General features: G+C 42.4%; 1 protein-coding gene across 5 annotated transcripts; it reads left to right on the forward strand.

Annotated features, from left to right (window-relative positions):
- Positions 1 to 57: 57 nt before the first annotated feature.
- Positions 58 to 23,055, forward strand: LOC104640228 (methanethiol oxidase). 5 transcript variants are annotated; one of them, XM_075736889.1, is made up of 14 exons: positions 58 to 141; positions 2,827 to 2,877; positions 3,612 to 3,691; positions 12,964 to 13,017; positions 14,075 to 14,187; positions 15,421 to 15,606; positions 17,104 to 17,224; positions 18,288 to 18,470; positions 18,561 to 18,739; positions 19,712 to 19,790; positions 20,283 to 20,404; positions 20,576 to 20,668; positions 21,627 to 21,745; positions 22,299 to 23,055. In XM_075736889.1, the coding sequence occupies exons 4-14, from the start codon at positions 13,011 to 13,013 to the stop codon at positions 22,459 to 22,461; spliced, it is 1,365 nt and encodes a 454-aa protein (XP_075593004.1). In that variant the 5' UTR covers positions 58 to 141; positions 2,827 to 2,877; positions 3,612 to 3,691; positions 12,964 to 13,010; the 3' UTR covers positions 22,462 to 23,055. The 5 variants fall into 5 exon arrangements, with proteins under 5 accessions (XP_075593004.1, XP_075593003.1, XP_075593005.1 ...); XM_075736890.1 differs by having other exon boundaries at positions 64 to 141; positions 3,598 to 3,691; XM_075736888.1 differs by lacking the exon at positions 3,612 to 3,691.
- The last annotated feature ends 1,571 nt before the right edge of the window (positions 23,056 to 24,626 follow it).

Genomic DNA, 24,626 nt, shown 5'->3' on the forward strand with positions numbered 1-24,626 from the left:
GCCACTAACGATTTGAAAATGAAATTATATATGTAACTTCTTTTTTTTCCTCTGGCAGATTGGCTGAGTCAGGTACATCAAGGTAGACAGACGCTTATGCAGCAAGGCGTGCTGGCTGCCCAGAATACCCAGATCGCTACAGTTAAGTGACATTTTCCCTGGTTTTTTTCGGTTTTTTATTATATTAATTTGTCACTTTAAGTACAGGACAGTCCCTGTTTTCTTTTGATTGTAGAACTCTCCATTTCATTTTTCCCATTGAATTAATACTGAGGTTCAGTTTCTATTGTTTGTGAGAAATTTAATGTTAACTGGTATTCTTTAGGTCTGAATGTTTAAAACACCCACATGTTCTATATTTTAACTTACATATAAAGTTTTGAAATTTGTTTTTAATTTTTTCAAACAAACATTGAAACAAAGCTCTTCCTAAAATGCTTTCCTAATCTGCCTCGTGAAGCAGAAGTCAAATGTATTGTTTTACCTCAGAAGACTGGATTTGGGGAATCCTCCATTAAGTGTTTTTCCTTAATACTTTGCACAAATGGGTCACTGTGATGCCTGAGGATGCTTATTAATTGGTTCCATGCTCAATTTAATTCTCAAATACATTGTAACTCATTTATGTTTACAAGGTGTAACACAGAGCATGATTTTTCATTAGTTTATAGCTAGAAATTTCTCCCTTTTCTCCAAAATTTCTCTGCGATAACTAAATGCATAGGAGATGTCTTCCCCTGTCCCCCGCTGTTTCTGTACAACCCAGTGGATAGTGTAAGGGCAGGAATGGGTGACCAGGAGTTACCTCAGCTGTCTTAAACCACATAGCTACCAAATGCGTAAGCTGCAGTCTTCACCTGTGTCTTTGAAAAGATTGCTAAAAATCATTAAAAACTCTTACATTTCTATTTTTAGGGTAGAAATCTGCCGAGCTGTTTCAGCATGTTGCAGAGAGGGAAGGAGTACATTGTCCTTTTGTTTGGTCTCTGAGTCTTTTTTTTTTTTAAACTTTTTTACTTTACAGTATGAGGTCTGAGGGGACCTGATTAACTCTTGAAGGCATGCGCTCAGAGTTATATTTATGAAGTACTCCCTCTGGAAAACAAACAGCCCTCTGAACAAAGGATATCCTGTTGGTTAATACTGAAGTTTTGGACCCATTTGGCCAAGAATGTATATCACAATTAGAAGCTGTTCTTTGAATACACGATTGTGTAACAGGGGTAAATGCTGAGGTAGATCAAACCTAAACCTTTCTTTTTGAAGGACACCAAACATCTGAAGGGATGCTAAAGCGCATCATCGTCCAGCTCATCAGCTAATACAGGTGTCTCCTTTATTCCTGAGAGAGCCTAATTGAGCAACAAAGGTAGAACGGGATTCCTTGCCTTAAAAAGCTGCTAAGACGTGGCAATTTTTTACTGACAGCTAACAACACTAGTCCTGAAAGAATGACAATATTATCTACTAGCTATGAGCTAATTACTTAGGCAAATAACCTACCGCCGCAGAAGAAACCTACTCAAGGGAGGTCTTAATAAAAATACAGTTAGAGGCCTGTAGCCTACAGGACTCTGGGATTTGGCCCAGGATCAAGATATTTCTCTGCAGGAAGCTGTTGTGGCTATAAAAATGTCTGTCTTTTTAATCATTGGCTTTGTTTGTCTTGTCACGTCCCAGCTGAGATTTCCCTTTGCAGTTTCTCTAAACATCTGGTTGTTGTCATTTCGTTATTATCAACCTTGAAGGAAAAGATTGGGCTCTCCAAGATTACGCCATTTCTTTAAACATTATGAAATTATTAAAAATAATAAATGTGTGGGATTTTGTACTTGTTTCAGCGTCAAGCTGTGAGCTCTCCATAAACATGAGGCTTAGCATATTGCCTCTTAAAAAGAAAAACTGTGATTCCTTCAGATAGCACGACTGGGGGATTTAACAGAAATCTCTATTGTAAGATTTGTGATAAAATTTGAAAGTTGTCAAAAGCATCATTTATTATTCCATGTGTCGTTATTTAACTCTGGTTGCCAACGGACTTGCCGTATAGATGTAGTATTTTATGTAACAATTAAAGAACAATTATGTGGTTTGCAAATATCAGTGAAGTTCCAAGAAGGCTGTCAACGTTTGTGAAGCAGACACTCATTTTCCCAACTTGACATCAATTAACGTATCCAGAACTGTTTCCATGCCATTTTAAGACAAATCCACACTAATGCTTTTCAGCCTGCCTCTGATTCCACGTAAGGTTAGGAACAAATATCCAGATAAATACACTGAGAAAGGAATCCTGAAAACTCTGTTTACAATCTGTTAGGCATTTCTAGCTTCCAGGCTAATTCTGTTAATGATGGTATTATTTCAGGAAAAACACTCCTCCACTTCCAAATTTCTCCATTTTTTCATACTCGATAGTCCTCTTTGCTACTCTTTGTAGATTTAATGTACCTATTCTCCATTTCACATGCGATATAGTACTGACATTACTTGTTAATGTGGGTCCAGAGCTACAGTGGAAACACCCTTCCCATTTGAATCATCACACAGCTGGGTTTTTATAGTTTTGCGGGTATTTTTACACCAAACTTGCAGTTGTTTTATGTGAGTTGCTTTATATGTTTAGTTAGGAGGAAGTTGTGAGGCAAAACATCAGACTTGTCACTCTAACCAAGATATATGTTCTCTTCTACTTTTCCCCTTTTGCTCAAAGTCTTCTCTTATCCTAGAAAGAAATTGGTATGCCGTGATTTGTTCTGGATAACTACAGGCTAGTTCTTTCCAAGTTATTTTAAGGTTCTAACAAATTGTTGAACAATTTTCCAGGGAGCGAAGTGAAGATGAATGGTGTCTATTTCCCGGTTTCTTCTTTTGAAGGTAGGCTGGGATTGACTCTTTTTTTGTCTTCTGCAACCTGATTTATGCTCTACTAATTCTCAAAAGTAAATTCTGATGAGTCGCTTAAACTACAAATTGGGCCACTAATTGGGTAGTTTTCATTTTTGGGTGCTCAGCATAAAACATCTGCAGCCAGATTTGCAGAAGGGAGAAGTGAGCTCTCTATGTCGTTATAAACAAGCTAAATGCTTGTGCTTTTTCTAAAGTGGACATTGAAATTTAGTAGTTGGTTTTGGTCAATGCAGTTATAATTCTCCTCTCTCTGAAGTCTGCAATTGTCAGGTGAACTAAATGATGCCACCTAACATAGTGGGTATTGCGCAGCTAAATTTAATAGTGTTTATAGAATACTTATGTGGCAAGGGTCATAAATAGGAGTTAAAAATTGCACTTTGTGCTTGGTTGGAAAGCGTTGGGGTTTTTTTTTGCTAAGCTTGGGGTTATGCACTAAATGTTAATGGTTAAAAATGTTTTAGCTACTCAATCAATTGAATTGGGTGTGTATCTTACAAAAAAATAATGGTGAGTTATTTCACAATGTACGGTTTACAATGCACATTTAAAAGGCAACTGAATGTAATTTATATCAGCATAAAAGAGGATTGAATTTCATTTATATTGACACCCTTAACCGGAGCTTTCATTAACGAATGTTTGACTTTGCAATCACAATGGGCTTGTCATATTTTTTCCTGATAGTAATTCTTCACCAGGCCCTGTTCTGCCCACACCTCTGGGGTGGCTGAAGGTTTTTCCAGCTGTCCATCAGATGATCCGACTCTTGTTTGTCATGGTGGGTTTTTCTCTTTCACCATCCTCTTTAGAGGTGAATGAATCTGTCTCCAGTGGATTGCTCTGTTTTGCTGGGCTTTTTGTTTGGGGGGGGGTTACTTTTGCGTTGCATTTGTTTGGATTTCTTTTCTTTTTTCCTTTGCTTTAATACTTTCTGCACAATCAGGAGACGAAATAACATTGCTCATCTAAATGCGATAGTCTTTACTCAAGCACCATTCTCTATGAGGTTTTTGCCTGAGGTTTGCAAGATTTTGCCTGTTCTGTGAAGATTCATTTAAATTGCCACGATGTTTTCATAAACATTAAAAGGATAAAACCTTGGCATTAAACTGTCTACTAAGCCAAACGCACAACAGGGAATTCTTAGTTGCTCTACTCTTTGACAATGACATTTAGATTTTTGTTCCCATATTCTTGTTTTGGAGAGAGGATTGAGATGTTTGGAGAGGGAGGAGAGATGTTGTTTGTCTTAGTTATATGACTAGAATGAAAATATGAGTGCAATGTAAAGGTCCTGATCTTACTCCTGAAGAGGTTTTGCACTTTGTAGGATTGCAGAACAAATGATACAAATCAAACACGTAACTCCTGGTTGCTTAATTCTGTAAACACATTGCTGAGTTCAAAAAGTCATTGATGTTAAGGTAGAAGGGTTGACAGATGGCCGGTTTGAAACTTGTCCAGAGCAGTGAAGAAAAAAAATAATTTCTAACTCAGACTGTAGCTATTTGACCTTATTTTATATGAACTTTTTGATATATACCTGATCCAGTTTATAATGGTTAATAACTATAATTCTTTTTTTTTTACGGTGCTTTTATACAAGGACTCTCAATAATTATTAAGACGAGGGGCCCAATATCCCACATGCTATGCACATGTAATATACAGGACATCCGTTAAACTAGAGAGCTTACAGTTTATTTTTCCATTCTCTTTGTAATTGAAAGAATTGGCATGAATGTTGGTAGATCCCGTGTAGAATCTAAAGATTGAAAATAAAGAATTTTCACATTCTATCCACCTTGGAAGAAGCTGAATCAAACATCAGAAAAACAGTGCATCAGAATGTGAGGGCATGCACCACGCTGTATCAGCTGAGAATGAACCATACAAAGTCTCACAAAGAAGAGTAACAGTGAGAGCATGTGAAATCCTGGCTTTACGATCTGGGCTCATTCCATATTGCTCACGAAATGTAATGAAAATGTAAGGAAACATCAGGATGGGACAGGTGTTGTGCAGTCCCCTGTTTCCAGGCTTGCTTTCAGAACAAAACCAAGTTCTCTGTGTGTGCAGCACTTAATGAATGGCACGCAGAACAGGGAAGTGGGGCTTTCGGGGAATCTTTGGCATGTGAAGCTCCAGACTAGATAAACCATCTAGTCAGATTGGTTTGAACCAAATCAGAATTTTCCTCAAGCATAATTTGGAGTTTGGATGCCATGAAGAGGTGTGGGCTAGAAACCAATTCTTTGGCTTTACCTGCACATTCTTTTTGTGCTGCTATAAATAGAATGATATATTATAGCCACCTCTCAAGACAAGGCATGCCGATGTGTTGATTACAAGTGTTCTACTTTATTAAAGTATGTTTGCGAATCTCAATGATGACGCTGCAACGAGATTAATTTCGAGATGCAGGATACAAAAATGAGGCGCGCACTTCCCAAGAGCATTGCAGGAGTCTGAGCTGTGACACGGGGCATCACAGTAGTAAGAGCTGTATAGAAACTGGAGAGCAGAGGGGCGGCGTAGGTTGGCCTGCGAAGGGCTAGATGAAAGTATTTGCGGCTGCTAGTGTGGGGTTTTTTAACACAGTCCTATTTCATTCAATGGGGTTTATCTCACGAGCTGTTTGTTTTCACCAGGCTGTTCCCAACCGCCCCCTTTGGCACACGCTTCTTTTAATCTCTAACGTCTCTTCTGCAACTTCCCTGCTTCAGGCTGCCTCTGAGGCTGTTCCCAAGCCTCTGGGTGTGCACAAACTCATCTTGGCCTTTCTCTGTTATTGTGTTTGTGATAGACACATCCCGAGGTGTGCGGCAGATCCCTCTGCCTCCGCAGTGGCGCGAGATGTGAGCCAAGAGCGCTAATGATTTAATATAATGAGATTTTCATCCTGAGCAATAATGCATTCCTTGTTGGGTCAGGTAATTTAAAGAGAAGTAAACTATTGCCTGATCAGTTGGCAGAGTTTTGTGGGGTTTGTGTTATGGGCTTCCCCTCTCCCTGGCAGTACAGGACTTCAATGGATGTGTGGACCGGCCTGGCTGTGCTCCTGCTGACCTAGGGAGCGAGAACTCCTGGTGATTTTGACGGAAGCAGTAGGTCATTGCTGCAAATGACTGAATTCCCACCCACTCTGCCTAAAATTCAGGTCATCGATCTTGGAATTGGAGTGAAGTTGTGAACTGTCTCTCCATGGAGTCCTGTTAGGGGGGTTCTTCAGGAGCATGCCGCTCTGAACAGACAGGTCTGATTCCTCAGGGTGGCTCAGTTAGCGTTTCATGGCGTCTCCTGAGAACACAGTCTCTCGAGTTTATGAAATCAATTACACTTTTTAACAGCAGCTTAACACCCCCCCCCCCCGAATCAAGTTTATGTGTAGTAAAGTGTTGTAAAACGAAAAGTTAAGGAGGGAAGGAACTATTGGACAGACAAGGCTGCATCTGAGGAAGAAAAGATCAGAAAGAGTGATAGAAATACAAGGAACTTTTAATGAAAGATGGACAGTCCAATGGACACTAAGGATTTGTGGACAAAAATAATAAACATATCTTTTTTTTCCCCAAATATTATCTTTTTGAATCAGCTAGCAGAAGTAAGCTCATCAAATGAGATGAGAAAGCCATGACTTGGATGGCCCATCACACAGTTCAAATACCTGACTACAACTGTGGAGTATTAAGAACAAAATTTACAGAAAAGCATTTTCTGAGCAATAATTTGTTTGCACAAAATATTTAGCTAGCAGTCTGAAGCAGTAAACAGGTGAACAGACTGCAGTTGTCTAATTTGTGATCAGGAAAACAAGGGCTCAGTTCAGTAAATAAATCTAAGTAAATGGATAGTTCTTGGTTGTTTATCAGTGCTCCCTGACATTCCCTTGGCTTCACGGAGGGAATTGCTTCAGCAGTTCTGGTGTTTCAGCACTGTTTTGTTTTTCTGCTGTTACTGGTGGCTTATGTGAAGGGCAGAGACAAAGTGGGACAGGGCTGTGAAATGTGGTATCCTCTCTTGAGAATGTTTTGGAGATAAGGGAGGTCATGTTGCCTGGGAAGATGTGCTGTCCTTGAAAAAAATCATTGGGCAATAATAGACTAATTCTGATTAGGGAGAGTTTAGCAGAATCCGAGATGGAAGGGAGAGTGAAATCCTGATTTTCCAATACTCCAGGGCAGCTGTCAATCTTGAAAGAATCTGCTTTCAGAAGTAATTCTGTGAAGTTTTCAGCAGGCAAGTTGTCCTTTCGTAGCTGCCTTGTTTAGGGGACTGACGGGCTGTGAAACGTTAAAAACATTGCTGCCTGCCAATCCAGACACAATCGAGAGCTGTGATCCGGTCTGGCATGCGTTGACTCCTGGAGAACTTGAAACATTGCCCAAAATGGAGAGTTTTTAAGCACAACTGTTTCCCCTTCTGCTGTTAGAAAGCACGCAGGCTCTCTCTGCGTGAGGGCGGTTACTTGGGTACAAAATACCTAGATAAACAGATCTGGAATTTAAACAGGAGGAGGTGGAAGGCACAGCAGCATCAGGGCCAGGTGCAGCAGAGGACGGGGGTCCACGCAGAGCTCTCAAGCTTCCTCCACTCCTTCCTGGGAAGCAGAAGCTGAATTTCTGTCCCCGTCCTCCTGCACTCCCAGCTGCGCTGGATCCTCCCCTTGGCAGTTCCCTCCCCAGTCCTGCCCGCCCCTTCGCTCTTGTATATATGACCCTCTCCCAGCAGCTTTTGCTTCACAAAAATCAAGTCCGGGCAGCCATACTCCCTCCTGCGCACACCCAGCAGCCCTGAGCGTCCGATCCAACATGGGTAAGAGATCCAGCCAGTGGATCCAGCTGGGATCTGCTGCCTTTGGCTCCAGCTCTGCACTGTGACACTTGTAAGAGGGGGCCGGTGGGTTCCTTAGCGTGGTGGGCTGGTGAGGAGAGACCCAGGGCTGAAGTTCAGCATTTCCTCCGACTATTAAAAGGTTTACTTCTTTATTGAACCCCCCCTGTGGTTTTAAATAAGTAGCTTTAATGCTATCAGTAAATGCCTTTTATGCTACCATTAAATGTCTCTCTCAGTACCTCAGCATTTAGGAACTGCAATAAGCATTTGGACTCACCGCTCTGTTCACTGTGGATGTGAATGGCTCTTAGGAAGGTTGTCGGGAAACTCAGGACCAGAATTTAACTCTTTGCTTATATTTTTCTGATAGACCCTATAATTTGTATGGACTTTCATTTTTGGATACCTGGACAGGAAATGGAGGGAGGGGACTAAAACAGATGGCGGGTTTTTTGCCTGTGAATATATTATTGTGTAATTTGCAAGGAGGACGCTGTTACATTGTCATTTCACAACACAGGGTAAGATTGTAGATCTTAGTCAAAAAAAGCCATTATTACACAGACAAAAACAATGATTCTGACTCAGCAGAAGTGTCTGGTCTGGTTTATCTGCCATGGGGGAATGGTTATCTTTTTGTGCTGCTGGAAATACTCATAGTGCAATTATATTTGTCTTGCTTTGCTTTCCAACGGTATGTTTCAGTGTTTAACCTGTGATAATAACAGTTTTGTGGCAGTCTGTAGGAAGTCGCTAGGCAGTGTGTAAAGAGTAAGTTAAATACTGCACCTTAGAGCTTAAAGTACCATGAAGGTGATTGATTGCTCACAAGGTTTGGAAAAGTATGCTCTTGGCAGTGTCGGAGATCAAGTCTTGGACTGCTCTTCAAAAATTTAACAGATCATTAAAGTCTGCTTGCATAATTTGTTACTTGGGTTCCATAAAATATGTGCTGCTTTTGTCTCTGCTGTTCTGGAAGGCCTGTGTCTTGTCATGGACATAGTACAGCTGATATACCAATTTCTTTTTTTCCCATTTGTGTGTGTACTTCAGCAGTTTAGCACAATCATACCATAAAACAGATTTGTCTGCCTTCATTTTTTAACGTATCAGTGTTTAACCCACGCATACACCTTAACTTCAGAGGACTTTCTATTTACTCAGGCTCTGCAAAAAGCCTGGTCTGGCCCAGATTTATTCCACCTAACTTTAAGCTCTCAACAGAGGTGCCTAATTTATTGCCACATTTCTCCTAAGCTCCCTCTGTGAAGAGGCTTAGGCACCTTCACAGGTTAAGTGAGCTGAAGAACTCTGCTGCCATAAAGCAGTGCATATAAAAAGACAAAGTCTTTCCTGCTCCTTTCTTTTATTTCATACCATTAAACACAAACTATCAAAGAATGCCTCTTTGTGTTAATAGTTACTGAATTTGCTCTGCAACTGCGCGTTATCAGGTGGGATTTTTTTTACAATGCTGTTGCCCGTTGTTGTAAATCTATAAACCTCATTATCCAGGCTACTAGTGACTCCAGGTTAATCTGAGTCTAGTTTGCTTGTGCTGCAGCTTCCTCAGAGGCTTTGCATATCGCTTGAAAACTTTTAACCCACTGTTTAGGTAAGTATAAATGGATTGGCCTTTCATTTTCTAAAAAAAAAATAGCTACTTCAGAAGTTTTTCATAAAACAAACTCCTAAATCTTGCTTGTATGATGTTTTGTGGTATTTGTTGTCCCTTGGGATGATCTGTACTTCCCAATATTTCTTTGCCCTGAGGAGCTCAGCATTTCTGAAGACTTGACAGCCCTTGAAAAGGCTGAGAGGCATCTTTATCACCTGCCTGGCCAGGGAAGCGCTTGTACTCGGAGGTGCAAAGCAACACAGCATCTCGGCTCACCCAGTAGCAGGGACAAGCGAACCCAGAGGTGTTAGGACTGTTTCTCCATGCTGTGAGTGCTAGACTGATAGATCCAGTCGTCATCCTCAGACCTTGCACCGTCTGTGATACTGCCTGGCACGGTGGTACAGCTTGGTGCCCAAAAACCAAGTGGAATGAAACATTTTGTTCTTCACTGCCGCCCAAAAGAGCACGGTTTCTTTGCCACCATCAGAGAAGCTCTTTGAACATTTATGACATTGAGAACTGCCTCCTTTTTGTCTAAAACTTGCTGAGTGGATGGCAAGCTGCAGGGAGTCCCTCATTATGCTTTATGTGGGAAATTATGGCTTACATATTTTCAGCTGTTGTAAGCGTAGTGAAATATCCCCAAACCTTCTTGTTGATTTGTATGGAGTTTTCCGGAGTGGCCTGTGGATCTCACTGGTGGTGGCTCATGAAGGACTGGACACTTGCCTTTGGTTTACTGTCCCTCCTGGTCTCCAAAACAAGGAATGGAACAGATGGAAAGACATGAAAAAATACAAAGCGAAAGGAAACGAGACTGGGTTCCTCAATTCCCTTTGCTCTCCCCAGGAGAGAACTGCTGTAGACAATGGTAACAAAAGGAGCAGTGATATTTTTATCAGCTCTGAGTGTATATGTATGAATAACTGCATAGGAGTAAGGAGGAATGAGGCTTCATTTGTGAAAAAAGGAAAATTGTACAATGAACGGTTAAAGCTAAATGTGTTCTCTCTTCCCCTTAAATTAACACGTGAGCCATTGGTGGCAGAGAAACGTTCTTCAATTTAGAAAGACAGGGAAGGTGGACTTTGTGGATGGGAAGCTACCCGTAAGGGAATTTGCCTATAAAGGTGTGAGACATACTGCAAAAACAAAATCCCAACACTTTTGTCCTCGCTGGAGTTTGCAAACCGCATGTATGTGATGCAGTGTCCCGCTTCCTGGTGCTGGAAACACTCGGCCAGCTGCCAGATTAATGGGGGATCTGGAAGGAAATAAGCAATATTAACATGTTTAACCATGGATTATTAACATAGCAATGTAAATATTATTGTTAACATGTTGCTACAAGATGGTACAAATCACAGTTTCATGACAAAAACCTTATTTTGTATTCACAAATGTGCTTGGCATCACGTAACACGGAAAGACTTGCATCACCCGCAGATATCTTCAGGCAGTTAGATACAATGGTTCAGAATAAAAGAGTGTTTGAACAAGATCAGAGGGAAAGGAGGAAAAAAAGTGTATGAGAAGAAAGAAGAGAAAACATTCATCATCTTGCTGTATGTTTTCTCTGGAAAACAATTTGGCACAAATGATCTTTTTCTCAAAGAAATCTGTGGAAAACTGCATTTGCAATGCTAATTGAGCTGCGGTCTAATGCGTACTGAGTTCCTGCTAATTTAGGTGATTGAGAAAATTGGAATAAAGTTTAAATTACGGCTTAGACATAAATGGAACAAAGCAAACTTTGTATTTTGTGTTTCCAGATAAAAATATTCCACAAAGGATGTGAAATTAAACCTAACGTACTAAATTACTCTTTTTGAGAAGATCCAGTTTTTAAAGTTATGAGCCCCTGTGAGGGGATTGCTGGGAGCAGTTTGCCTTCAAAGAAAGGCTCCGGCATTAACTGGGCACTGGCGCTGTCACTGCCTCCGGGTCTGAAATCTTAGAGCTGTGGCATTCTGAAAGAAACTCTTCCTATAAACCTCTCTTTTCAAATATCAGAGAATGGCAAATAATTAGGTGGTTTGCTTATTTTTAGTACAAGTACTTGAGGTACAGAGGGAGGCACCTATCTTACGGGTTTGCTTCTGTCAACGTGTATTTCACTTTGTGGCATACTGAAAAATTTTGCTGGCATCCCGCTGCACAGCACTTGTATATTTTTGCGTTTTAAATAGCTGATTGTATACTGGTTCCGTTTCGGAACAGAGCAGAAGCTTCCTGCATTGTGGAGTGGGTTCAGCAGGGCTGCAGCTCCCTGACTCTAGAAAAGTAGAGATTTATGTGTGTCAGTTAAGCCTATAAACTTCCAACATGTTGTAACTGCCCCTTAAAGCAATATTTCAGGGTAATACTGTCTTAATTGTAGGCAACAGTTCATTGATGCAATCCTGAGCTTGTACCTTCTGTGACTGTGTTAGAGTAGGAATGGCTGTGTACAAGGCTGTTTTAAGGCACTTTTTGATTAGATGTTATTAGGATCCAAAGTGATGCAGAGGGAGCTAAGAAACTTCTTAGGACTAAGCTGAAATGCTGGTGAAGCATTACACGTTCGTGATGAGCAGTGCTTTAAGCTTGATGAGGATCCAGCTCTTAATTCTGGAAAATCCTAATAGAGGAGTCCCGTGTTTTTGGAAGGGAACACACACTTTCCAGATGGAGAAGCTGTAGATCACAGCTGCTGTGGTTCCCACTCCCCACCGACATTTTCAGGGTTGGTGCATGGCCGCACCCGGATGCATCGGTCAGTTTTGACTCTCAGCACAGAAGAGCTTTGCTTCTCAGTCTTCTGCTGCTATGAAATGACACGTTTCTCCTAGCGCAGAACCCAGCCTTCTACCAGACAGGATCCTTTCTTCTGCTTTTTTGGGGTTTCCTTCTCCGGAGGACGTTTAGATTCCCTTTCTAGCTTCCTAAAACCACTCAGATGTCTGATGAGTGATGCAGTTGCTGTGCTGAGAGTGGAGAATGAGCAATGCCAGTTCAAGGAGAGTTTCTGTAACGGTGGTGTGAGAGCAGAGGTGGGGAGCTGAGTTTTTGTGGAGAGAAGGTGGAATGGTTGGTAACTCCACTTCCTCCTGTCCTGGCTGGTGATACCTGTATTATCACCTCTTACCCAGGCTGTAAATCCTTGACAATAACCACTTCTTCAGCAGTTGTATGCTGAGAAAGGCTGGAGGCTTTCCAGTAATAATAAAATGGACTGTTCAAATTGGGCAATCTGTCTACTTACTCATCTGGCAGTGATTCAGCAGCTCGCTCTAAAACATTTAACACAATTTTCTTAAATCCCAGACCCTTGTCATATATGAATGTGCTTTAAAATTGTGAGGCTGAACTCCTTGAAACGAAGGCCCAAATTTCCCATTATTTTTCAGCGTGGGGTGTCATATTGTGTACATTTTCAGAAACTCGAGTAACCTCAGCACTGCCTGGGGTCAGTGTGACTGACAGGTGTTTGGCAATGTAACAATTGGATCTAAGATTTGCCAATCTCTGAATGCAAAGCCATTGTCCTCTTAGAAATATGCTTCAGAATAATTTGGAGATGAAAATAACTTCTTTTTTTTTTCTCCGATCAGCAAAATGCGGAGCATGTGGTCCAGGATATGCAACCCCTCTGGATGCCATGAAAGGCAAGTACTGTAACATCTTTTCTAAATCCAGGCCGTCAGAAAAGGGATTGTTTCCAAATTAGGTGAAGACTAGGACGTTGGCTCATTAATTAGGAAGCCTAAGGAGACTTTAAATATCGGGAGAGGTTTTATGTCATTTTGAGTCCAACTCTGGGCAAAGTACGCAAGCTCTGTTACCATGAGTTCACTTGCCACAGCACCGAACCAAAGGCGGTTTGGATGTATGCACAGCTGTAAGATGCTAACACTCAGCAAACTTTCCTGCTTTAATATGCTGCAAAATAGAGCTTTGCTTTAAGAATATTGGGGGCAAGTGTTTAACCTAAAATAAAAAATGCTTCCTTGGTGGTTTTGGATGGTGACCTTTACAGACTACCCTCAGACTCTCTCATAAACACAAGTGATTGTCTAGGACAGAAGAAGGGGAGATAGGAGAGAGGACTGTAGGGTAATCTGTGTGACATTTCAGCGGCAAGCTTCTCATCTGCATGTAGCTGTGGTCTGTTCTTCCAAGCGGTGTCCGGCTAAATCCTGAAGCCCACTAGAGCCCTTAAGGCATTTTGCTATAGCTTTTAATTGTGTCAGAACTTCACCTTGAGTCCTTTGATATATTTTAGAAGCCTCAATTTTATAGATTGTGATAAGCAGGCTTTTGGCACCGGTAGACTGAAGGGTGGGCCCTGGCACTGGGAGTCGTCACTTGTGTAACTGGGAGGAGGAGATGCTTGATGCGGCCTTGCCGGTGGGAAGATGGTCTCCAGCACGTCCCTTTTTCAGAGGAAGAATGGTATCCCCAGGGCCTCTTGCTTTGGAGGGCAAGGGAGTGGAAAGGCCCCACAGCTGTACAAGCGCTTTCTCCTGGCTGTTTCTGGCTGCCCAAACTATATATTGCCAGTGTTTCTCCATACAGTGGAAATGCTGAGGTCCAGCTTCCTAGGAAGAATCACCATTTACAACAGAGAGATTAAATCTAGTGAAGAGTGTCTGAAAGTTAACCACAGCTTTTTGTAAAAAATGGTTTCTTTCAATGCATTCAACAAGACTTCTGCCTTGAAAGGTCCCCGGGAGGAGATTGTGTACCTGCCCTGTATCTACAGGAACACTGGGGTAGAGAAGCCTGACTACCTGGCCACTGTGGATGTTGACCCCCAATCTCCACACTACTGTCAGGTACCCCTATGTAGAACGGCTCCGGTGCTCTGTTTTCTGGGGTGGTGAATATTTGGGTTCGCGTTCTCCATTTCTAGCTTCTCGCCTGGTTTGTGACCCTTATGAAGGTTGGGTCTTGTGCAGCCTTTCGTCCCCTGCTCTGTGTCTGACTTCATGTTTCTTTTTCTTTTCTCATAATCCTGTTCAAGTAGATATTTGTGTTGAGAACAAATCAAATCCTCTGCTGTTCTTCTTAATAGGTTACTCAAAGCTAACATTTAGCTTGTTAGTCTCAAGATGCTTTCAGAGCATTTTTGTGCTTGGGATTTTAATAGTTCCTTTTGTAACACTGATTTATACTGAGCATGAGTTTTAAGCTCTAGAAGGTGGTATTTCCTCGCGGTGTGTCAGTGGTATGGAGAGAGTCTATAATGTAGGATGTCCAATACCCTGGGAAATTCTACACAGTAGGCATTATAAATATTATAAATCCAATCCATTTACTTCATAGATGGAAAGCTGTGGGTAGGTAGCTACCAATATGCCAGATCCAAAATACTGGTAAGACTGTCCTGAAGCTGCTCAGTTTGTTACTGCAAATAGTGTACACTTAAATGCATTTAGACACACAGTGCTGTATGACTGAAATCACTGAAGATACTTTGGACTCTGATCTCCATGTGTTTAAGGAGCAGTGAATCTGGTTTGACAACAAAGATTTTCATAATTTGTTCTTTTTTTTTATAGCTACTGCTTAGAGTTTTATTGCGGAGGAGTAGAGGAAACAAATCTCCTAAAACTTTGACAAAAGTCAGCTGTAATCTTTCAATTTTTCTTAGTTATACAGTGGAAAAGTAAAAATCAGAGGCGAGAGTGCAAATTAACATGTCTGTTTGCTACAGTCAGCCCCAGTTGCAATCGGAGACTTGCAGCACATGGACAAGTGATGGGTTTGCTGTTGTTTTCCATATCATTGTTCCACATCTCCTTAATTAGAGAGAGTCTTTTAAAGATTTGGATTAATTTAATAGCATACAGCGTTTAGCAAATGCTGGGCAATCATGATGTCCAACTTTCTTCTCCCACTTTACAGCTTCAGCTCTGCATATCTTGGGCTGAATCTGCCTCCTGAATAACAAATAGCAGGTTCCTTCTGCTCTTTATTAATTTATGCTTTGACATAAAGACCCATTTCTTTGCCTAGGGGAAAAAACTATGCCAGACTGAATCTTAAGTCTGTCTCTGACTTTGTAGGTGATCCACCGCCTGCCCATGCCTAATCTCAAGGATGAGCTCCATCATTCAGGGTGGAATGCCTGTAGCAGCTGCTTTGGGGATGCCACAAAGAGAAGAAACCGTCTGATTCTACCAAGTCTCATCTCTTCTCGCATTTATGTGGTGGATGTGGGAACAGACATGCGAGCTCCTAGAATCCATAAGGTATATTTAGATGACTTTAAGCTGGGATTTTATTTCTTATATTTTGACCAAGAGACGGTGATTTTGTGGATGCCAACTTCAAATTAGAAAAGGAGAGTTGGAACAGTTATGGAAGCTTTTGTCAAATATTAGGAACTTGTGGGAGTTTTGAAACTCCTCCAGTTTATTAATAAAGTACACACAAAAGTCTCACACTAAAGAAATACGAGTAAATGCAGCATCAAACACTGAAGAATTAGGCAGTTCCAAAATTCCGCCTGCCTCTGCGATATGTGTTTCAGTCGAAGTAGTTGCACACTGCATTATTGGTTTTGACTACAGGACCTACCTGACACCTTCAGCTGAGCGTACGTAGATTGTGTGTTTTTCAGAGATGAGTTCAAATTTGATTGGATTTTCGCTAAGCAAAACCAGGTCTCTTCCGTAAAGGACACCTCCTCCTTGATTTGTAATCCTTGGTTCCTAAACATGGGATATGTAGATTTTTTAAAAGAAAATTTGAAGAAAATGTTTTAATATGGGGAAATGAACATTTTTTAAATCTCTCGATCATGGAAACAACTGAAATTTTCCCACTGCAAATAGAATTCATTTGGCAGAGATTCAGATACTGGCATAGATATAGGTGCAGATACACACTTACACTTTTTCATGTCTAACTGTTTAGATTCTCTTTACAGTTAGTGAAAAAAAAAAAGGTATTGCTGGAGTCAGATTTGTCTAACTTAGTTCAGAAAAGTGTTTTAGGGTAAAGGAACTGTGTCTTAAGAGTGTTTGTTTCTTTTCGCTGGCTACAAAGTAAGCATAGAGGATTAGCTTAGATGTAAATATATACACTGTCAGGTGTGAAACTGCTGTACAAAGTTCCAGGTTTGGCAGAGACTGTATTTTGGAGACAGGTCACACTGTGGAATGTAAGGAAACTTTTAAGTGGTCTTTTGTCCCACCCCACCTGCCTGCCAATACTCTCATTCAGAGTCTTTCAGTTGGGAGTTCTGTAGGGCTCTGCCAGCCTTTAACTGTTAATGCAGTGGAATAAACCCCCCCAAAGGTCTCTTCCTGTACAGTGAATTTGGTTTCAAACTGAGTCTCTGGCAAGCCTCAAAGATTTTTTTTTCCCCCTCTGAACTGCTGGTACTCCAGTGAGAGCTGATGCCTGAATGCACACAAGTGGTGTTTCTGCCACTGATACTAATTAAAACAAACGCAGCTGTCGGTGCCTCACTGGTGCAGGAATTAGACGGATTCTAACCATTCCACTCTTGGTGTTTATATTTTTGAGAAGAACAAATAAATGTCATGGAGTATTACTGGGCAGAGTAGAAAGTGGGAGGTGGCAGGTGCTGGAAAAACAAAGTAGCAGCAGAAACAATCCCCCACACATACGCCATTCCCACTCCTTCCTCAGGCTTCGAAACCTTCACTCTTAGGAGTGGAGCTGGTATTCTGCAGCCATCTCAGGGAAGCTGACTGTGACTATGTGTATGTTTATTTTAGATTGTCGAGCCAGTGGAGTTGTTCTGGAAGGGTAATGTGGCTAATCCTCACACGTCTCACTGTCTGGGCAGTGGTGACATCTTAATCAGCTGTTTGGGAGACCCTTCTGGCAACGGAAAAGGTACTAATCCCCTTCATTACTCTAGAAAGGTATTGGTGGTATAGAAGTGTCCCGGTCCCAAAGTACAGGCTGCAAAGCCAGAAGGATTTGTAAGAGCTTACAGTTCTTGTGTGCACATCACCATTCCAGCAGCTGTTTATTTAACTGTAGAAGAAATACTTCAGGTACCAGGGAAGCTGTATGGACATGACTCTGCCATTCAGACCTGGTGTGGAGGCACCTCGATGAGTTCAGCTTCCATGTCTCAGTCTTTCACATATATTACTAAAGACAACCAGCTCTAGTGGTTTTAATACGAGCAAGAAACCCACTAACGTTTCACTTGGGTCCCTTCAGCATAGAGCAAGGAGGAATTGCTTTCAAACGTCATCTGTATCAGCTCAGTATTTGTGACTTGGCCATGAAAGATTCTGTTGCCACCCTAAATCCTCTCCATCTCACTGTCTAATGAAAATGAAGCCTTTCAAACTATTCTAGAGTGCACTTCCTATTTAAAACCTTTGAAGCATTCTTGTGTATAAATGTCGTTACCTGTTCAGACATAAAGCACCTGACATCTAAAGAGAAATACTACCTACTAGGAGAAATAGGCTTCAGATGTAAAAGTGGTGAACCCTGCTGCTTTTCATGGGGTTTTTCTCTTCTGGAGTGTGAGCAAACATGTCCTTGAATAGATGCATATTATGTATGTAATTCAAGGATACTGGTGGCAAGCAAAGAAAAACAGAGGTGACTCCTCCAGGATCTTCTCTAACATATCTCTTAATTGAAATGTACTCTAGGAGGCTTACTGATTTATTGGAATGACTTGAGTAAGACATTGAGCCAACTGGAGCTTAAAAAATTCATTACAACATGATGAAATTCTTTAAAAATCCAGCTTTCATTTGCTTTAGTCCACAAAAGCGATACTAACGGAATGACAAAATTTTCTTTAAGCAGAGTTGCATTTTACAGCGTGTTTCAAAAACAGACATTTAAATATTAATGTATTATTTAACTTATTTAAAGCTGTGAATCTGTGTGAATGTCTTCAAACAACTTTCTTTGGTTTTTATATCAGGTGGCTTTATTTTGCTGGACGGAGAGACCTTTGAAGTGAAAGGAAATTGGGAGAATGGGGAAAAGGTACCTCCCCTGGGTTACGACTTCTGGTATCAGCCACGACACAATGTCCTGATGAGCACCGAATGGGGAGCCCCAAAAGTCTTGGCAGATGGGTTTAATCCAGCTGATGTAGAGAGAGGTGAGGAAGTGTTTAACTCTCAAAAGTAAAAGGGATTCTTGTTTAAACTAGTATCTTCTGTGCTTATTTCTGTCTGACCTGATCCATTAGGGCATTATGGCCGCCGCATTAATGTGTGGGACTGGAGCACTCACACATACGTTCAGGCAGTTGACTTAGGGAAGGGCTCCATACCTTTGGAAATCCGATTCCTCCACAATCCGGATGCCGCAGAAGGGTTTGTTGGATGTGCACTGAGTGGTGCGGTGCATCGCTTCTACAAGACAGAGGTACGTAATGAAAGCCACGGCAAGTGCAGAAGCTCAATCCTAGTTGTTTCAGAAATCCACCAATCACTTAGGAAATAAATAGAATTCTGATTAATTCTAGCCAAGCTATAACATTGTGTCAGAGAGCAAACCTGCATGCACAAAGCCAATGCCGCAGCTTTCTGAAGCTCCCGCATAGTCCCTCATCTTTGAGCAATTGCAGTTGGAAGTCTCTGCAGCCGTAGTGCTGATGCCTAGCATGCAAGTCTTCAGCAGCCTGACCCTGAAAGGAAGCAAAGCTTAGGAGGTCATGGTGCTGGTCTGTCAGCCCCACTTCCATCTCTCCTGCCCTCCAGATTAACTCATTGATCAATTTAATCACAGTTAATGAATTGTGAAGGTCTCAAAGGTCTTGTGAATGATAGGAACATTAGTGATCACTTGAACATGAGACAATCCACTTGCAGTGAGGAAAGGGCTGCAGCATTAGCTCAGCAGCTTGCTTTTCGGCCTGCCGGCTGGTCAGCAAACATATATGAATGGGACAGACCACGCGAAACCTGTCACCGGTGTCCATGTGTGCTGCCTGCTGCACGGACAGTATTTGGACACATAGGGAAGACCCAAAGGGAGAGGAGGAAAGGAAAGCCGTGGGGTCACAGACAAGGGGAGCAGAGCTGTGGCCTGTTTAGAGGGCGAGTTGGAGACAGACAGGGCACCAAACTGTGGGAGATGAGCAGTCTATAGTTCTGCTACTGTTACAGCAGTCTGAGGTGTTGGTGCGTGGTATAACCATTAACATTCTCACTGGCACTGTAGTTGCCATCCTCACCCCTTGGTAACACTTACTTGCAGTGTGCATATCACCTCTGTACAGGACCTGCTAAATACATAGCACTGTTTGCTTCTCCTCCCCCTGTCATGCATCGCTGAGCTCTCTTGGTTGACATCAAGGCAACAATAATGCCGTGTTCTCTCCTGTGCCCTCTGCAGAAAGGAGACTGGGCAGCAGAGAAGGTGATTGAAGTACCCAGCAAGAAGGTGCAAGGATGGCTTCTCCCTGACATGCCAGGTTAGTGTGAGCATGTTTGGGAAAGAAATGGGGTGTTCTCCTCTTCCATTTCCCTAGTACAGCCAATTTCCCTAGTACAGTGAGCTTTTTGGAAAAATCTCATCCTTAAATGGCAAACTCTTCCCTTGTAAAATTCTAAATTTCAGTTTGGGTTCTTTCTGCAGCACTTCTGATGTAACCAAATTAGCCTGGCTTATGGGCCGCCAAGCAGGAGATTGTCAGGCCTCTGCTCCCACACTACTCAGTGCTTGAGGCCAGTTTCTTGGAGTTTGGGTCTTTCGGCATGAGCTCACAGTATTCAGGAATGGTCCTGGGAATGCTGGTGGAACCTGAACCTCCTTTGAGTGGGCACTGGTTTTCCAAGGCTGATTCTGTTTGTTCAACCCATATCTTAACAAATTTTTCTGACGCAACTATGACTAGAATTTTGTGGTCTTGTTTGTTGCTGGTCCTGTCCATTTCCTGACTTGGCTACTGAATATGTTCTTGAAGGTCTGATTACTGATATCCTCATCTCGCTGGACGACAGGTTCCTGTATTTCAGCAACTGGCTGCACGGAGACATCCGCCAGTATGACATCTCCGACACCCGCAAGCCCAAGCTGGTGGGACAGGTGAGGCAGCATCAGAAAAGCTGTCACGTACAAGGGCAGTACAATCCTTTTATTTCCTTCTTTTTTCAGAGGAGAAAACGTCAATTTACTTTTGCTTGAGAATTGTCACTACGTTGCTTTCATGTTCCTTTGATAGCTGATGCCTATTCTCACACATTCCCTTGGCTACAGGTGTTTCTGGGAGGCAGCATCACAAAAGGTGGGCCTGTAACTGTACTGGAAGACAAGGAGTTGCAGCATCAGCCAGAGCCATTTGTGATCAAAGTGAGTTTTCCAAACATGCATGTTGTCAGTGCTCTGCTAATTGCAATCCATTTTGAAATATCCTGACCCCTCAGTCAAAGGTACCGCCTATAAAGCCAAATCTGAGCTAGTTTAGATCTTGGCTCCCAGCCTGGGCAGGTATCACATCTCAGCACGGGCTGGAGTTGGTAAATCCTGGTAAGTGTTCTGGGTCCCAGGTGGGATCAGACAAGCTGTTCAACTGAACTGAAGCCTGTGTAATTACATCTTCCCTGCTGTTGGTAGCTAGCTAATTTAAAGCTAATGCAGTATGCATCCATCACGCTGCCATCATTGCTTCTGATACTTTTTTAACAACTGATGGTCGAAGCACTAAACCAGCTCATTCTGCAGTGGGGGGAGTGTGTGTGAAAATGAAAAAGCATTAATTGTCTCTGGTCATTAGCAACGTGCATTACTATTACCACTGCCAAGGCAGCTACCTATGGAAAGTCTTGTGGGATGTGCAAGAACTCAGTATGGTCACAGCTAAGCTCTGTTGGCCACTGAAGGCAGTTTCAGGAAGTTCCATGTACTCCTTGTCTTCACAGTGCAGACTGTGACCTAGCGGCAGCATAGACACGTTCTTGTTTGCAACTGTGTTATACCACCCACCTCCTGATTTTTGACGCTTCCATCCAGGTACAGCAGCCTGGACCCTTCAGCCCTTATTTCTTACATTACTAGTTCTGTGAATTAAGTGGGACTCGTCTGAAATGGCTTCAAGGCTCCCTGTTAGGAAGGAGTCAGACTCCCAGTAAAAACTGTTCTCTCCCCAAAGTAGGGGCTTGGTGTTCTTGTGTCAAGGATTTCGGAGTGCTGATGGTCCTCCGAGTAGTAGAACTGCTGTGCTGTTTTGTTTCTCCTTGCTGTTGCTTTTCTTTTGTTCAACCTCTGTGGCAGCATGTCTTGACCGCCTTGTTCTCTATTACCATTTTAGGGGAAGAGGGTGCCAGGTGGTCCTCAGATGATTCAGCTTAGTTTGGATGGGAAGAGGCTATATGTCACCAGCTCTCTCTACAGCGGATGGGACAAGCAGTTCTACCCAGACCTTGTCAAGTAAGAAAACTTTGGTAAACGAGGATGGCTGTACAAGCCCGTGTTCCAGATTTCTTTCTTAAATAGCAATATGCATATACCAGCTGGTATACGGAGCAAAGTTCCCACGCAGGGAGGGCGAATCCAGTAACTTTTTATACACAGCCTACCCACTAGCCAGAATCCATCCTTGCCCAGCAGGCACACAGGAGTTGGGGTCTGCACACGGTGTTTGTTGAAATCATGAGCTATTAGGAAATAGGTGAAAATGGGAAGAAAGCAGTGAAGGTGAGCTAGCCTCCTGGAATCTGTAGTACTTCCAACCTGCCTGTGCCTGTATCAGCATGATTTTCTGGTTTTCGGTTAAAGGAGATGATCTTCCAGATGGCCACAGGAGGGCATGGTGCAGCTCGCTGCTTCCTTCCGAAGTAGCAGCAGCTATTCATTTTCACTCGTTCATTGCTAATTTGAGGTTGCAGGTTTCACCGAGGCGATGTAACTCACTTTTGATGGAAGAGAAGAGCAACAAATACAGACCTTTTTCCCACTCTCTGTTTTCTTGTCCCTTTTTCAGGGAAGGCTCTGTTATGCTGCAGATTGATGTGGATACTGAAAGAGGTGGATTGAAAGTGAATAAAAACTTCCTAGTGGATTTTGGGAAGGAACCTGATGGGCCTGTCCTAGCTCATGAGATTCGTTACCCTGGTGGAGACTGTACCTCTGATATCTGGATGTAACTGTTGTTTGGAGCTGTTTTCTCTTTTCTTGTTCTTTCCTCCTCTTTCTCCCTCTCTCTCCTCCTGACCCTCCACTTCCCTTTTGTGTAGGTGAATCGTTTCAGCTGGAAATTTGTCCGCAATCTAAATTTAGACTTCCATTAGGATGAGCCACAGAAGCTCTGCTTTCTTCTCATTCTGAGGCAGCCAAGTGAATCTCTCTGAAACATGATATACATCTCATTTTCTCTACTTCTTCCCCTTTCGTAAGGTCCCATGTAATCACTATTGACTGTAGGTTTCATGGCCAAGGTCACCAGTCTTTTAAGGACCGTTTGCATTGTCTGGTGCCACTTTACCTTGTCACTGTTTGGTGGTGGAGAAGCTGTTCCTCAATGACTCTGTATCCAGTTCCATGGGCTTGCCCCAGAGCAAGAGTGTCCTGTCCCTGCAAAGCTTAATTTGCTCATAAAGTACTCAGTGCTTTACAGCAGACACAGCATAAAAATCATGCATATCTAATCTGAAGCCACATGTTTCCAGAGCTGGGTTATATTTTAACATTTGTGCACTGATGTTATAAAAAAATCAACAATAAAATTGTTCTCCAAGTCAGGTGGAACTTCACTTTTTTTTTTTTCTTTTTAGCATTTCAGCCTTTTCTATTTCAAAGAACACAAAATGTAAATTCATTTCAGCAAGTTAACAACGTCTTTTGTCTAAAAATTCTTTGGTAAGGAATTTACTTTCGCAGAAGCCACCTTTGTTCCCATTATCAGAAGCAAAGATTCTCTTCCATGTTCTAAGACCGGAGAAAACTGCAAAGAGCTTTTCTGCCCACTGAGCCAAAGCCAGGTGATCCTGGCAGCAGGTGTCTTACAGGTGTCTTCCTCTTCTTGAACAGACAAGCACTCACAAGTCCACCCTTTCTTCTCTTGCCAGTTCCCGATGCGTCTTCCTGAAGCTGTTTCTTGGGTCTGATTCTTTTTTCTGCCTCTAGATCTGTTGCTTTCCCATCTGTGTCCATTGCCAGCCTCTGCTGTTCCCTGCTGAGCTTGAGCATTGCCAGTTGTAACACGGGACTCACATCGGCAACGTTGGAGGAGCAGTGTCTCAATGCAACTTCCCGCTGGAGCCTTTTGGCTGGGTTTTTTTCTGACTTTTCCTGTGCTTCCACAGCAAAATCCTCATCTAGCTGACAGATCTTACTTCATAATCAAGACTTCATTCTGCTGATTGTCTGGCCTAACATATTTGGAACCAGGTTTTGAGAGTTTGATTTTGTGTTTTTAGCATAGGGCAGCGGGATTGCTGCCCCTTGGTCCCTTTGAAACCTGTGACAAGCAGTTCTGTGAGGACCTGGTAAAGCCTGAGAGCTTTCTAACTGACATGGCGTTGTAGCTACCCGTGTCTGATGTAAAAGCCCATTTTCAGCAGCTTCTTGTTTGAAATGGGTGATGTTTAAACCATCTCACTGTGAGGACCCATTGCTTGCCTTGCGAAGGGACTGGTTGCAAGAATGGAGTGTATGCTGCTAACCCGTGCAAATGCCGAGTGGGTACTGTGAGTACTCAGTGTCTAAACAATCTCATGTTTCCCAGGAAAGTCATGGATTTGTTAGGAAATCATTTGCCACCAGCCGATACTACTGGAGCCCGTATTGTTTTCGCACCTATTTCCTATGGGATGGAGCGTTTTAAATTGGAAAAGGTGCCTCATCTTCCACATGGCCACATGAGGGCAGATGGCAGCCTGTCTTCCTGCAGCACAGGAGCAGATGGAGGAGTTCCTCTCACTCTACCAGCATTTTTAGGTCGTGATTTTCCATAGATCACAAACTTGCTAGTGAGGGTGGCCCTCAGGTCTCTTCTCAGCCCATCAATGTGTGGCAGGGTGACCAAGGTCTCTCATTCCAGCTACAGCGAACACTCCAGTCTGGTTCCTGTCCTAAAATCTCCATTTGAAATGCCCTTGAATACAAGTGTGTACAACTACTGAAGTGCAGATTGCTTCTATTCCTTGTAAAAACTAAATGCCAAATGCAAAAACATGCTTACAGAAAGAAGAGAAGCAAAGCATGGGACTCGCTTGAATTAAAATACTTTCTTTTTTCCTAACATTTGTTAATCTGGATACTGAAAAAGGTAAGCTGTGAGTAGAGAGTTCCTTGTGAGTCTGGGAGGAAA

This window comes from Balearica regulorum, chromosome 28 (assembly GCF_011004875.1).
Source record: "Balearica regulorum gibbericeps isolate bBalReg1 chromosome 28, bBalReg1.pri, whole genome shotgun sequence".
NCBI lineage: Eukaryota > Metazoa > Chordata > Aves > Gruiformes > Gruidae > Balearica > Balearica regulorum.